Consider the following 16244-nt stretch of genomic DNA (forward strand, 5'->3'; position numbering starts at 1 on the left):
CGTGTGTGTGCCCACGTGTGTGTGCCCACGTGTGTGTTTATGTGTACTCATGAGTGAGTCAGTGAATGGGTTTGTGTGTGTATATATGTGTACATGCACTCCTGGGTGCTGCAGATCTTCCCTCGGTGTGGACACCAAGGCAGACAGAGGTGAAGATTGGCTCCAACCATCCCACCACTCTGTCCCTGTGCCGCCGCCTTTGTCTGTTTTCTTTCTGAGTTTGACTCCCTCTTGCTTTGCTCGCTCATGTTCAGTTCCCTTCCCTGCCTGGGGTTGCCAGGGTTTTCCCATTTACAGGTTCTCAGCAATTTCTCATTTTATCTCCTGCAACCCTCCCAATTTCTTCCCTCTAGCCCGTTTGGAAGATTTAAAGTAAACAGTGAAGAAGAAGAAGAAGATGCCCTCACCTTATCATCTGCTATGTGGTTCTCCTGGGGAGTGTTGCTGAACTCTGGAATAGGAGAAGGTGAGATAGAGCCAATGAGGAGGGAAAAAAAGAAAATCATTACTGCAAATTTCCAAATCCTCACTTATTCACCGGAAAATGTTCCCTTTCTCCCAGAACACTGTAATGCTGTTGAGTACTTTGGTCTTTACACAGTTTTGCAGTTGGATAAAGACCAAAACCAAGGCGTTTGTGGCTCCAGGTGTTGCCTCACTGTCATGTTTTTCTCTGAGGATGACAAATGAATTCCTTTCAAATCGCATTTTGTAAAGACGTTGCTGCAGCTAGTCTTTTAACAGTTTATACCTGTTATCTTTGCTTGTTTCATTTGTCTTCCAGTTTTTCCTTTTCATGTCATGCCTTTTTAGTGAGCTACATTTTTTGGTAATTTCTTTTGTTCTAGGTTGTGTTCTAAACTCTATGTAATTTCTAATATATGAGTAGAGGGTTTATTACAATTTACTGCAATATATGGGTTAATGATCCTTGTTATGATTTGCAGTAGTAATAGTTGTAGGCTATCAATAGTAGTAATAACAGAAGAAGAAGAATTCGAAATGAGCTGAAAGGTCAAAACTTGAACTCACCACCCAGGTGCGCCGCGCAGCTTCTCAGCGAGAATCCTGGGTATGGTGTGGGCCGGCTTTGCCATGATCATTGTGGCTTCTTATACTGCCAACCTGGCTGCCTTCCTGGTGTTGGACCGGCCTGAGGAGCGCATCACCGGCATCAATGACCCGAGGGTGTGTACAGGATGATACTAGGACTATGTCACTACACAACAACATTTTAATCTGCATCTATATAAAAAATGTATATACTTATATAAATTATACATTATTAGTAGTCATTACTCGACTGTTTGTGTCTTGTCCCTGTCTCCTTATGCAGCTGAGAAACCCATCGGACAAGTTCATCTACGCCACGGTGAAGCAGAGCTCCGTGGACATATACTTCCGGCGGCAGGTGGAGCTTAGCACCATGTACCGCCACATGGAGAAGCACAACTATGAGAGTGCCGCCGAGGCTATCCAGGCCGTGCGTGACAAGTGAGTCTCGGCCAGGCCGGGCCGACCAGAGCACGTGTCGGCCGGCTGCTCGACCTATCAGGCACACAGAACAGGGCCAGTCCAGTCAGCTCAGGGGGAGGGGGGAGACATGGACCTCTGGACCAGGTGGAAGCGGCAGGACTTACTGCGGCATTCCCTCTGATCCAGGCCCATCGCCCAGCCAAGGCAGACGTCTAGGGACAGGAGCAAGTGTGGACGTGTCAACAGCACTGGCATCAGTGTGAGGTTAAGCTAACATTGAGTGGAGGAGCACCCTTTTTCAGGTTGTACCCAGACGAACATCTTTGAGATGGGGGGAATCCAATGGGGGACGCGCCCTCACCCATCTGGCATTGGATTTCATTTGGGCCATAAGCAGCGGTAGAGATTGCTGGTAAACGCTGAATGACACACACGATCTGGTGTGCGAGAGAGAGAGGGGTGGGAGCCGTAAATGTGTATGTAAATCATTGTACTGTCGCACCGTAACCCCCTCCTTCCCCTCCTCCTCCCTCCTCCTCCTCCTCCTCCTCCTCCCTCCCCCTCCCCCACAGCAAGCTGCATGCTTTCATCTGGGACTCTGCGGTGCTGGAGTTTGAAGCCTCGCAGAAGTGCGACCTGGTGACCACGGGAGAGCTGTTTTTCCGTTCGGGCTTTGGCATAGGCATGCGCAAGGACAGCCCCTGGAAACAGAATGTGTCCCTGGCCATTCTCAGGTCTGTCCCAGCCGAAGCTGCATTACTCGTATGACTTTTTTTGTTTCTTATCAATATGATTTCCTGGTCAAGTATTGACCATTTACAGCCATCCAATACATCGCCTTATGTCACATCTTCTCTCTCTGTATCTCCCCTCTCCTACCCTCTCTGTCTGTTTGTCTCTGTCAAGTTTATGTCTGTTTGCCAACTGTCCAGCTGTCTCTGTTTCATTTATGTTGCTATCTGGGAGTGAGCGGCTCGACTATTCATTTGCGGCGTATATTAACTTTGTCACCTCTCTTCCCACCACCCCCAACCCCCTGCAGTTCTCATGAGAACGGCTTCATGGAAGACCTAGATAAAACCTGGGTGAGATACCAGGAGTGTGACTCAAGGAGCAATGCCCCAGCCACACTCACCTTTGAAAACATGGCAGGTATGGTCCTTATCGCGTAGAGAAAGCGTTAAAAGTGATTGGACAAAAACTGCAGTGGTAAGGTACTGTAGTGCTTTTTTGTCCAATACCTTTACAAAATCGTTGTTTTAGTGTCGGCGTGGGTGCTCTGTGGAAGTGTGGCGTACAGTATCTTGTGCTGTGACTTTGTGCGGTTGTAGTCTTCTATTAATATTGTGTGATTTGCAGCCGCCGTCGTCTGTAGGCGCTGGTTGAAAAGGGAGGGACGACCACCGAGCATGCCAGGCAGACCATGCATTCATGCTCAGTGTAAGCGGCAGGGTTGTAGACCAGCAGCTCACGTATCTCTACCTTTGCTCTTTTTCTGTTCGTCTGTCCCTTCCCAACAGGGGTCTTCATGCTGGTAGCTGGTGGCATAGCAGCAGGGATCTTCCTCATCTTCATTGAAATCGCCTATAAGCGCCATAAAGACGCCCGCAGGAAGCAGATGCAGCTGGCCTTTGCGGCCGTCAATGTCTGGAGGAAGAACCTGCAGGTAAGATTGATCCCCTCTGCCCGCTCACACGCAGGGTGGAAGGGCCGAGACTGGGGTGCAAGAGAGCCAACAAAGCTCCCTCCTAATGGGGGTCAATTTCTGTCGCTCAGCCTCTCTAGGAACTTTTCATTTTGCACATCAGTGGTGGTCAGACTGCCAGATCACTGTATGAGAAACCGTGATCTCTGATGCCTTCATGTACTGTAAGGCATCCTCAGTGGCCACCCTGTAGGTCCTAACAGTTCCCAGAGGCCAATGGCACCCGTGTCTCTTGTGTGTGCCTGCAGGAGAGTAAGGAGTCCTCTGGAAGTCAAGCTGTGGCCGGGACCCCCTCATTAGTATGTAATTAATTAGTAGAACCATTTCCACCCATGTCACGTCTCGCTGTTAGAGTAGCAATAAGATAATTAGTCTCGTGACCCTCTAACGTGATCTAACACGGATTAGAACTTCACCTTCCATGTCCATGGCATGAACTAGTATTTTCCAAGCTGCTGCTATGGCGCTTATACGCTTCATAAGATCAGATGATGTGGACATGGAAAGCCAACAAAAAGAAGCTAATGTCCTGCTAGAAACATCATAAAAACAATTATAACAGTGATTACTGTACGGTTGATGCACTTTGATCGCGTCATCATTGATTTCCTTCACTCTGGCGGCCATACTAACAAAAGCCAGGAGCTAGCAATACAAATAGAGCATAACGATTAAAATCAATGCCCTGGCTCAATCACACTGCAGCGACTCTCCCAGTATGTCTCCTTATCCACTGTAGTGTCCATAATGCAGACACCAAATATGAGTCAAACTTATCTTGCATGCCAGAGGCTTCATGCAACGCAATGAAAGCAGAAGCAGGCGTCAATTTAAAGGGTCAGTTCACCCAAATTTCAAAAATACATATTTTTCTACTTGCTCTAGTGGTATCTAGCCATGCAGATAGTTTTGGTTTTATGCGCTGGGCTTCTGAGATATCCACCTCCAATAAAATGGATGTGAATGGAATTTCATTTGTGATTCAAAGATATCTGTATGGCAAGGTACCACTATGAGTAAATTAGATTTTTTTTTTGCAATTTGAGTGAACCAACCCTTTAAGATACAATCAAGCAATAAGGTCCTCCACTCAGCCGATGAAGAACATGATTTGCCCCCATACTCCAGTGCAATCAAATGTGGCTGTGAAGCATTGGGGCAACCCTCACCCCCCCACACCCTCCCTTGCTTTACTCTTGATGGTTTCACTCCCTGATTGGATAGCTTGGAGGTACAGGGGCTCCACATTTAATGGCCAGTCACGCTGTGAGTCTGTGATGTGGCCCTGGCCCTCTGCTGAGTATCTGTAAGCCTTGAACCAAAGCTTAGTATTTGGCCCTGCTGAATAGAGGCAGCAGGGCTGGAGAAAGGTACAGTATAATATCACAAGTGCCAAATCAGTGTCCTTCAGATAGTCTGCCATCGACCTGACTACTGTATGTAACTGTCATGAGTGTCCTCATATGGATGTGCGTTCTCTAGGCGCATACAGCAGGCGAATGCATGCGGGGGGGGGCATCACTGAGAAAGGAGAGGGACACACTAAACTGCCTATAGACCAGAGCGTTTTATATCCACGTCAGCGATGATTACGTTGATTTCTCTGCACCGCTGAACAAAGATGGCTCATGCATGCTCATCGACTATCACTGTGAGCCCTAGAGCTAAAAAGGACGGACACACAATCTTCACTGCCCTAAATATAACCACTGTAATGGGGGCTCATGCACAGAGGGAGTCCACAAAGTCAAGTCAGGCTAATACAATCTGTTCTGTTCTGCGTGAATATTATTCAGGATATTATTCATACAGTTTGGGTGCACTGATTTGATTACTCACTGTGATCTCATTTTCACAAATTAAAAATGACAGCTTGGTTATGTAGGACACAAACTCATCACGATGAAAAATCTAAGATCACAGTTTATGTGGCCTCCTCCTTCCTTAGTACAGCAAGCACCAAAACCTGGAGTCCCATTGTTGGCATCATTTTGACTGCTTGTTCGTGTGTTTGTATGTAATTATGTGCTTATACTGCCTCAGGTTGGTGTATTATGCACTGTGCAGTACTGTGCACTCACATACCATTAAACACGGAGACGTAAACTGAGAGAACGTGCACTTCTGACTAACCTAAATCCGTTCATGTAGTACATCCCTCATCCTCTGCAGGCCGACACTATCTCTATATGCTGTTTATGTTCAAAACCCCTGAAAATGTAAGTTTATTAACTACCGCACCACCAACCGTTGCTTCCGCAATGCTTTACAAAGAAATAATGGTGCATGCATTTTTAGAATTGCATGCCTAAGATATTCCAGCTTTAAGGAGCTGTAGCCACAGAGATGTAGTGGGGGTAGACCTACTTAATCTCATTAAGCGCATATTTATTTTTTGGTAAGAGAATTTAGCAGCCTTTTGAAGCTGATTTAAATCTTTATGATCTAAATTTGCAATTTACATTATACAAAGTAAGTATGTAATGGATGTACTGTGTAGTCACACAAACCTTACATAAGATTTAGTTTCTTTTGTGACAGTGTTCATAATTGAGGAAATAAAAGACAGCCTTCAAATCTGTTTTGGTTCACTCTCACTGCTCTTATAGCTTTGTTTTTGGCCACAGCAGCCATCTGTTTCCAGCACAAACGGCAGACAGACAAAGTTAGCGACTAGCTGGTGTTTATAATGGAGCTGCTAAAGAGCCAGGTATTTTTCTCAGGAGTTGGCAGAGGCCGAAAACAGAGTTAAAAGAAGAGTGAATATTGAACTCATATTCGCCATGTGGCCAGAAACACCACTCCAAATGAATGCTAATGTTCCTCCATATCTGCTGTACATGTAAATATACAACTGTTTGCTAACTACCTCACCATATCAACTTAAAACGTGATAATGTGTCAGTTTTGTGTTCACAGCTTGCCCCCAAGTGGTCAAAAAATCAGTTATTACAGATTTAAAAGTCATGACAGCAATCTCACTAGGTCTCAAAGACATTTCCATAACACAAAATTAAATGCAGTCATGCTAAAGGAGAGACACGCACAAGATTACAGTGTTAAAACGCTTTGCCTTGATTACAGAGATCATTCTGAAGCGTCAAATTTGACAAACTGCAAACCTCTCCAGCTGCAATTCTTTCTTAAAAATATCTGGAAAGTGGTCTGACTCAGAAATGAAAGAAATGCTTACTCACTGCGCCAAGGACCAGATAACATGACAGCTTAACAGGACTGTGAAAGATGCCAGTGTGCACAACATCCTTTCCCAACAAGGTGTACAGAGATGGAAGCTCAAAAGCTATTACCTTTACAGGCAGATGGAGACAGCAATATTACGGATACCAAGTCTAAAAAGTGCTTAACAGAAAATAAATGACAGTGAATTTTGAACAATACACTTGTCTGGAAATTAAAATAAAAACAACATACTCAAATTTAAACAATTGTACGATGAAAATGCACCCTGTACATGTATTTATTATTTATTTATTTATTTATTTTTGAATACCTCTCAACATTGATGCTGATGCCAATATATCTGTAATGAGCTAATATTGGCCAATAATATTGGTCAGACTGGTGTGAACTACATAGGCTTCATGTATTTTATATATATTTTCATTTACCTGTTTTGCAGCTTGGTTTTAATGCTACTAACTATAATGTGTGCTCTGAATTTACATCATACAGATTTATATTGGTATATGACAACTTTATGTTACGGATTTCTCTCAGTGTGATCACTGGTGCTGATAGTTTACCCAATGTGTTGTTGACCACTACATCACTGAGAGGCTACACGGCTTTCCCTTTTAAAACGGATGTTACTCAGAAGTGCACTGTCTGAACAAGACTGAAACTGATGTCAGTTTGGGGTTAAAACAAAGTGTCAGAAAGAAACCCTGTTGCGTGATGACGATGATGATGGTGTATAATGATGATGCACTGTGACAGCTCGCTTCTGTTTCCGACAAGAAACTGCGGCGGCTGCTGTACACTGTGCGAGTCCCATGCCACACTTCATCTGATGGTCCAGCATGCCATGCATGGCCGGGACTGTGCACACGCAGCACCTCCTCAGGGCTCAGAGCGGCCAGACTGCGCTCCTGCAGCCTCAGACGTGTCAGAAATGGTGGAAAGTAAATATTAAAAGAAGAGTACTGACGTCACTTGGGCATTGATTTTTCCTGAACCAAGACGCTTACAGTTGGTGGCACTTGTTACACAGGCTGACTTTCTCCATTTACTAACATGAGATGTTATCTTCCAACAGGAAAAACATTTTATTTATTATCACCTGCACTAAAATCGAGTGATGTTGTGCACCAACAACTTCTCTGCCAGCTCTCATCTATCCGCCACGCCAGCTAATGCCTGCTCGCCACCTGATATCATGCCATTAGGGGGAAAAGTGCTGGTTGGCGGGGTGATAGGTGGTACAAATGTGCCCTAAAAGGGCCTAGTCATGTGACCTGATGAAAAAGGATGTACTGCGGGGCCAGTGCTGGCCAGGATTGATTTGTCATGCTATTTGTTTTGTGTTTACTTATTCTATGTTTTCCCCCTTTATCCTTCTCTTAATCCATAAAACATTTTGGCATGTTGAAATTCACACCACACTGCCCCGCCCGCCCAAAGGGCATCCCTCCCTGCAACTACTCACTCATCCTCCACTTATACTTTACTAACATCCATCTTAGAGTGCTTTCTTTCTTTAGAAATAGCATCTTTTAGCCTCCATCTGCTCAGATCATCACGAAATAAAGCACACAGAATCGCAAATCTTTTCTTTTTTGCAATTTAATTTAGTAGGAATATTTCTGGCAGCTACAGTAGGTTACCATTCCTCAAACCTTTTTTTTTCTTATGCACTCAGTCTCATACTCCATCCCATTCCCTTGTGTGTGGGGTGAATTTCCATTATACCACTTTGAGGTATAATGACTTTAAATGGGCTTAAATTACTGACTTTTGTCGCTGTTGTTTTCCCTCTTTGATATGCATTTTACTGGCCTTTGATACTGTAGCTTCTCGACTTTTTATACCTGCCTGGCTTTGGATGTGGATGTTTGCTTTGCTAGTGTTTTTTAAATATCCGCCCTTTTTGGTTCCCTCGGCTTTTGCTTAAGGATCTTCTTAAAGTAATAATTAAGTGGATGGAAATTTATTTTATTTTTCTTTTCTCCCCCTATGCAGCCCTCTTCCTCTCTAGAGACTCAGGATGTAAGAATACCTTAATATGAGTTTTTTTTTTGCACACAAATACCCAGTTATTGTGCTGAGAGTACTCTGATGGTATGAGGGAGGGAGGGCACCAATTTGGCTTGCCATCTTGTAAGGATATGGTTAAAACTGCTTCTTCTTTTTTTATCTTTTTTTATATATTTTGTTTGACAGGACTGCATTTCTAAAAGTTTTCCAGAGCTCTGACCTGGGTCAGAACCGAGTAGAGACCAACCTCTAGATATTTTGTAAAGTCATATTTGGCATACTGTTTAGTTTATCCATTTTTAATTTAAGATCGCTTGTGTGTTGAGATGAAGAAGTTGCAACTGTAAAGTGTGTGTTCAGGCAATAGCGAGCGTACAGGCAGACTATTTTAGATGGTTAAAGTAGTGTAAGGTACGTATCACACCCACTGACATCTTTACTAGCCATCACTCATTCCAATGCATTTCTAGGGGCCAAGTGAATGTGTCAGAACATTTCTAGAGGACTACTGTGCCATCTTGTGCAGTCCCACTGTGACAATGTAACATAAAATGTAGACGAAAACCCTCATTTTAGACTGAATTTTCACTCTCACATCTAACAGGCTTTATTCCTTTCTTTCTCCCTCTTTGCGCATTTTACATTTCCAAATGCTGTAGTCTTTCTCACAAGGACCCTCCCACTATTTAGACAATATAAAGTAAAGGTAATTTATTGGGGTGGTGGTTGTGGGGGTGGTGGGAAGAGAGAATGGGTGAGACTGAAACCACAGTTATCACCCCAGCCAAAGAACATGAATAATGTTTCTACATATATTTATTTTAGGATAGGAAAAGTGGTAGAGCAGAGCCCGACCCCAAAAAGAAAGCCTCTTTTAGGTCCATCAGTACCACCCTGGCCTCCAGCATCAAGAGACGTAGGTCCTCCAAAGACACGGTAAGGAGACGAAGAAGCAACATCTTCCCTTGTTTATTCTTCCCTCTCTTTCCTCTTCTTCTCCTCCTCGTCTTCTGTCTCTACATTCACCCCTCTCCTTTCTCTTTCTCTGTCCTCTCTGCCTACATCTCCATATCCGACCGCGAGAGAGTCCCATGTTCCACTCACTCATTTCCACGCGGCTCCACGGCCTCTGCCACGTGTCTGTCCGTTCACCATCGCTCAGCCATCACCATTTAGCATCTGTAGGTCCTCTAAAAGCCAGAGGGCATCAGTGCAGGAACTCAGGTCAGGCCAGGCCAGGAGCTGGGCTCTGAATTTGGGCAGGGGGCGTCCCAAGTGTCCAGGATTTTGGGGGGTTTTGATGGGATTAGTGGCGTGTTCCTCTGGAGGACGGGGGCGACAAAAGCAAGCAGTCTGCCAGTGGTGTTTTGTCTTGGGCTGCTCTTCCTCCCTGCCTCTGGTTTGGACGTGGATTCTGGCGATTGTGTCCTTTTTTGGTGGCGTTGTGGTGTGTGTGTGTGTGTGTGTGTGTGTACTGTACGTAAGCGTGTGCGTGTATATATATTTGTGTCCTTGTCTTTTTGATTGCTTGATCCTTCGTATATCCATCGTTTCTTTGCATCAGTCCCGCCCGCACCTCGTTTGGGTTTCAGTCGCTGTTGGTTTGCATTTGGTTTGAAAAGCATGCGCTGGTGTTTTGTTTTTTTCCAAAATCCATTTTCAAGGTAGTCGTGATGACCAGTCCTCCTGGGAAGAAAACTAATGTGCTGTCTTATTTATCAACATGTCTATTTCAGGATTACACTCATGGATTTCTATTAATCAATTTACTTTTTGCTTTGTCATATTTTGTTTGTCATAATTCTTGTTTATTTTTCAGTGTCCTTGTGGTCTGAACTGTGCATGCATCTTTCAGGGTATATTTTCAGGTGGTGAAGACTGTCTTCTTTTATGTTTAAATTATTGTTTTTATGGGCTACAAACTCTGTGAAGCCTTAGACTCTCACTGTGTTACAAACACAAGGTATTCTTTTTTTTTTTCTAAATCACTTTTTACACCATCTCTATATCTTTGCTTGAGTCCTTTGTTGCAGCACAATGAGAGTGTCAGGTTTTCTCCATTCCTTCACAGTTCAGTTGAAAAGTCCTGCTCGTTGCGGTTGGGAGATTGTACTCCACAAGCTTGGAGTGCTCTGGCAAACCAGTGACCCGCAGTCATTTGTGCCCAGCTGCTCCTCCAGACATAGCTGGTCGCTGACCAAATCTGGCATGAGACTCTAAAAAGAAAAATGACGAAACAGCAATAACAACTGGAGCTAGCACAGACACCTTCGCAGAAAGTCTGCTTTACTAACATTGTTTTGAATGTGTTTCTCAGGGGAGATGTAGCCTATGGAAGTTAAACGGGTCACAAAGTAAAATATATTTTGCGTGTTTTTATTTGATCTCCTGTCTTTCTCTCTTTCTCTTGTTTTTACTTTTTGTCTTTTCTTTTTTTTAAATGGATGTTTCTGCATTGAACCAAACCACCTTTACTCTCCCCTGGAGGTTTCTCAATAGAATTGGTCTCGTTTGAAGAGAAGAAGAGTGGGATCGCCATTGTTAATATGTCTGTGCGAGGGCTCGGATGCTGGTTCGGGAGCCCTAGTGGAAAAATAAAAGGATTTAGCGTAATCAAAAAAGATGCTCCAAATGAAAGATTTGCCATCCTCAGTCTTTGACCTTTATTTTGATTTTATATAAATGTTCTTCTTTTATATTAATGGATATCAATGGACTTGAGTGTCAGTGTCCCTCACCCACATGCCACACTGCTCCTCTCTCCCTCTGCAAGCATGCCGATGACTCTAACTGTCATAGCTGTAGTAACAGTAGAAGAAATAGCAATAATCTTTGTAGTTCTGACATATATTAAGAAGAATCACCATACATGTATTGAATAAGTAGCTTTATAACCATTAACTGTGGTTGTGATGTCAGTGAAGTGTCTCTCTTTTGCTGGTCCACTTGACCCCAGTAGGGTGCGCTGTTAGCAGGCCCTCAAGGTACAAGACGTGAGGAGACCCAAATGGGGGCTGTAAGCCATATGATGATGCAACTTGCGGGTCAAGGGGATGAGGGACATCCACTCTGACTCCTGTTTATTTAGAAAATTTAAAATGACATACTATTCAGTCAGGATGTTGCCCCATCTGTCAGCATGTTAGTTGCATCATAACAGCTTCTGAAGCTCATATGCGTGAATGTATTGGCTCTATCAGCTTGAAACGAGAGGCACTTAAATCCTAAAATCTTTCATAATTGAGAAAGACAAAAGTACATATGAGATGGGTACACTGAGGCAAGACTCTTCCCTGTTTTGGTTCTGCAATTCATTAACGTACAATATTCATTTGTAAAGCATTTTGTATGTATGTATGTACAAACAAAATGTGTTTTCATGCACACTGGATTATGAAACAGGTTTTTCCAACATAGTGCTGTGTGTCAGGATTATGATTGGCATGTTGGAAATCAGTTGGACTATAAAGAAAATAATGCAGACGAGTTTGTTACTCCACCCAGTCTCACTGTGTTCCAAAACATGAAGCTACTCCACACAAAAAAACACAGCGTGTTACAAGCTCTATTTATGATGTGACTGACTACATTCACAATGTTTAACGAGTTATTGTTTCATCAGGTTTCTATATTTTTGCACATTAGCAGAAAAAGCTGCCTCAGCAATGTAGAAATACGGCTTACTGCTGTCAGACAACACGCTCAAAAGATTCAGTCAAAAGCAAAATCACTGTTGCCATAGCAACTGAGCACCTGCATGGAATCCGGATCTTGTTTCCCCTCTCAGCACTGTAGACGCCTATAATTCAACGCACTCTGCTTTGAAAGAAGCACAGTGAAGCGGGGACAGGACGTAAGAGTCCGACACAACAGCACTTTGAAATCAGCCGTAAATTCTTCTCCTGAGCTGCTAAAATTAGAGAAGCCGTCTGTCTGCATGCGTACAAAGGACTGTGGGGAGATAAATGAGCTGTCCGTTTTACCCATGGCAGGAAATTATCACCCATAGTTGTAAGGCAAAAAAATAAAAGATGCCTGATTCAAATTTGCTGTTGTCTAGACTCAGGACCTTACATCTGCTCCCAACTAGCCCACCTCAGGCACATCCAAACTGCTTTACAAAAATCCAAACTAAAGCGATTCAACAAAAACTACAAAACTAAGGTGTGCCTGAGAGGGGTTAGAGAACCCTCCTGCTTCTAAATTTCTGCAGAAATGAAGCACAAGTGTTCATAAAAAAAAAGATTGTTTAGATAAATAAGATAATTAACATTATTAAAATGCTGCTTTTGTCAAGAAATGACACTGTGATGTGTCTCCCTTCCTGCTTCCCCCCCATTTCTCTTCACCTCTGCAGCAGTACCCACCCACTGACATCACGGGCCAACTCAACTTATCTGACCCATCTGTCAGCACTGTGGTGTAAAGAGAGGGAGACACAGGAGGTTCGCTCCCCGAGGAGAGAGGAAACGAGACGAGGAGGGAGTGGAGGGGAGAGGAAGGGAGAACCCATCTCCTCGTTCCCTTCGCCGTCAAAGCTGAAGCTATCATTTCACCGCCTGCAAACGGAGCTTTTGAGGAAACTGCTTGCTGAAGAAGTGGCTGAAAACACAGAACTTGCACTTTCTTTAAAGTCAGGATTACCTGGCGTTAGATGTTTGTAGGGTCCCTGAGCATGCACAGAAGAACCCATCTGACTCACATATACTATCTTTTCCTTCTGTATGTTATTAGCTAACTTATTTAACCTTGTTTTTGTCCTTTTACTCACAGAAATTTACTTAATGTTTGATGTTAACTACTTTCAAATTTCCTGACCAGCTGTATAACTTTAGTAAGCCAGGTTTAGTTTAGTTCAGTTTATGGATAAGCCCGTTTTGGTGCAAGTACTGTACTCGACATATCACTTCCAATTAGGGCTTAGATACCATAGTAATATCTAGCATTTCTTAACAACATGTACTGCAATACAAGACGTACTGTTAGCTTCAATGGATATCAAGTATTTTTAATAGGAACTACCTGTGTTTTTATCTACACTTTAAAGAGTTTTAGATGTTTATTTCATTGGGAAGCACTAATAACGGCCCTAATGATGAGGATATGACTACTCCTGTCTAACAGTGAAGCTGATGGAAGCATGTGTGTGCTTGTATTTGAATAAGAGCTTTATGTATCTGAATGATGAAGGTGATTATTATTCTTTTGAAGGCTATATACCAGATTCTGTAGTTGTTTGAATTGTATCTATTCCCCTTTAATTTTGTACTAATCTACCAAATGCGTGTTTTGTTTTTTTTATTTCGAGTAATAACTTTTTCTTAAAGTAAATCTGTTAAGCTTTACTACAATTTATAGCAAGAGATAAGCAGGTGAACTCATGAAATCACAGATTAATTTGCCATCTGATGAAACAGTTCAGTAAGGCTGGTGTGTATATGTCCAAGCATGTTCGAGACACCGTAAGCCATGTTGTGCTTGGGGACACCCTCTCTCTTCCTCTCTCCTGCCGCAGCTGTCTTTCTCATTTCCAGTCTCCAAGGGGTTGCATCAAAGGGCCAGGTTTTTCACCCAACCAGCACTCGGTCTTTCGTGCAAAACCTCCTCACTGCGCAGCGCCGGAGAACTTTTACACGAAGGAACCCGAGTGAATTGAACGCGTAGCTCAGCTCGCGAGCTTGTGTGCAGGTCTTGGTTAGATGCAAAAACAGGCCGTTTCCCATTTTCTGGAGCTGAGAAACCACTGCTGTTTGTTGAAAAGACTATCACATCCTTGCTGGTGTTTGACACTGCATAGCACTTTATGCTGAGGGGTCTCCCAAACTACTTCTCCACTTGACGATGTTTTAATTTCACAAATCTCTTTTTGATTTTACTTTATTAGAAAAACAGGAGTATCTACAAAGTCTTTATAAGAGAAGACACTTTTAAACAACCACACAAAGTGCTAAAACAGAATTTGGTTTCTAAACTTGAACCAAGAGTTTGCTTCTGATCATGTTCTCATTCTGGCCTATGCATGCTTACGTGTTAATATCAGTGCTTTAGTTTAGTTTTTTGAATGCGTGTTGCTGCCTTGTACAGTTAGCTGAGCTGTGTGGACTTTAGTTGAATGAACTGTAAATAGAGTCTGGTTCAGTGTAGATAGGGTTGAGGAGATTGCACTGCGCTTGTGTTATGACTGCAGCTGAGAATGTCTTAAACTATAGTTACACACACACACACACACTACAGTTGTGATACACTGGCATGCATCAACACACAGGCACAAACAGGCACAAACATGCACACACAAACACAAAGGGAGGAATCACTTGTTTTTCTTACCTTTTCCAGTAAAGATCTTGCATCGAATCATCTTGTTTATACAACTGTAAATAAAATAAACTTACATTGCCAAATCTAACCAATCCTGTGATTTTATTATGCTCAGGCCTGAAGCTAACAATTGCTTACATTATCATTTTGGTTTTGTTTTTGATTAATTAGTTAATAGTACAGTCTATAAAATGTCAGGAAATACTGAAAAACTTCCCATGAACAATTTCCCAGTGCCCAAGGTGAAATTCTCAAATTGCTTTTTTTGTCCAACAAACAGTCCAAAACCAAAAGATATTCGATTTACGATTATGTAAAACAGAAAAAAGCAGCAAATCCTCACATTTGAGAAGCTGGAGCCAACGAATGTTTGGCATGTTGCTAGATAAATGACTTGACTTATTAATTGACTATCACAATTGTTGGCAATTCATTTTCTTCCAGGTGACTAATGGATTATTCGACTCATCATTTCAAAAGAAATCATTTTTAGCACTGCACATTAGGAGTAAATAAGTATAAATGTTGTAATATAGCGCTTGCTGCTATTAACTGCTATTTTAAGAGTTTCAAAGTGCTTCTCAGTTACAAATGAAACAACGTAAGCACATACTGTACAAAAACGAAGAAAAGTATAGATATCAAAGAAAGAAGAAAAAAGCATAAGAGCTACAAAGATACATACAAAAAGGAAATAATACATTTTCAATATACAACATAAGAACCAAAAACAAGCAAGAGAATTTAAAAAAGCCTAAGATCATCAATTAAAAGGCCTTAGAGAAAAAGTAGGTGTGTGCAGTGGTCTAGTGGTAAAGCAGCAGTGCATGATGGAGATTTTTAGCTATGTTTGTGCTCTGTTCCAACAGTCATCTTACATAAGGGAATATGTGGACTTTTCTTAAAAGAAAAATGTACTAATTCTAAATAACAGTAATAAGACATTTGTATAGCACTTGAAAAAAATGAAAAACAAGCTCCAGTAATTGAATTTTCTTCTTTTTTTTTTTTTTTTACATTTATGACAGTGTAATGTGCAAGGGGTACCAGTAGTCTACTCCCAGCAGCTCTATAGAGCATTTAGTCACTGTCATTTCTTGTTGTTTTGGTTCTTTAGTCTGACTTGACTGTATGGTTGACTCCTTAGTGCTCTTACCAACCCTGCAAGCAGTCATTTCCAGCAAACAAGCTCAGACAAGCCGAGTGTTTGTGACCTGCCCAGCAGGAAGCAGCAGAGAAACTGGTGTCAGTTTGGGGTTAAAACAAAGTGTCAGAAAGAAACCCTGTTGCATGATGACGATGATGATGGTGTATAATGATGATGCACTGTGACAGCTCGCTTCTGTTTCCGACAAGAAACTGCGGCGGCTGCTGTACACTGTGCGAGTCCCATGCCACACTTCATCTGATGGTCCAGCATGCCATGCATGGCCGGGACTGTGCACACGCAGCACCTCCTCAGGGCTCAGAGCGGCCAGACTGCGCTCCTGCAGCCTCAGACGTGTCAGAAATGGTGGAAAGTAAATATTAA

The 16244-nt window shown here is 42.6% G+C and overlaps 1 protein-coding gene across 10 annotated transcripts in view; it reads left to right on the forward strand.

The window, feature by feature from the left end:
* The window catches only part of grin1a (glutamate receptor, ionotropic, N-methyl D-aspartate 1a), a 36523-nt gene extending 21722 nt beyond the window's left edge, over nt 1-14801 (forward strand). For 4 of the 10 annotated variants that reach the window (XM_044174411.1, XM_044174412.1, XM_044174416.1 and 1 more), the window contains 9 exons: nt 354-466; nt 1040-1188; nt 1337-1494; nt 2049-2210; nt 2519-2628; nt 2997-3142; nt 8381-8407; nt 9221-9331; nt 12753-14801. In XM_044174411.1, coding sequence (XP_044030346.1) covers nt 354-466; nt 1040-1188; nt 1337-1494; nt 2049-2210; nt 2519-2628; nt 2997-3142; nt 8381-8407; nt 9221-9331; nt 12753-12821 — 1045 coding nt within the window. In that variant the 3' untranslated portion in view covers nt 12822-14801. The remainder of the gene's footprint in view (nt 1-353; nt 467-1039; nt 1189-1336; nt 1495-2048; nt 2211-2518; nt 2629-2996; nt 3143-8380; nt 8408-9220; nt 9332-12752) is intronic. The other 6 variants (XM_044174414.1, XM_044174415.1, XM_044174421.1 and 3 more) reach the window with 2 other exon arrangements.
* The last annotated feature ends 1443 nt before the right edge of the window (nt 14802-16244 follow it).

This window comes from Siniperca chuatsi, linkage group LG18 (assembly GCF_020085105.1).
Source record: "Siniperca chuatsi isolate FFG_IHB_CAS linkage group LG18, ASM2008510v1, whole genome shotgun sequence".
NCBI classification, from domain to species: domain Eukaryota; kingdom Metazoa; phylum Chordata; class Actinopteri; order Centrarchiformes; family Sinipercidae; genus Siniperca; species Siniperca chuatsi.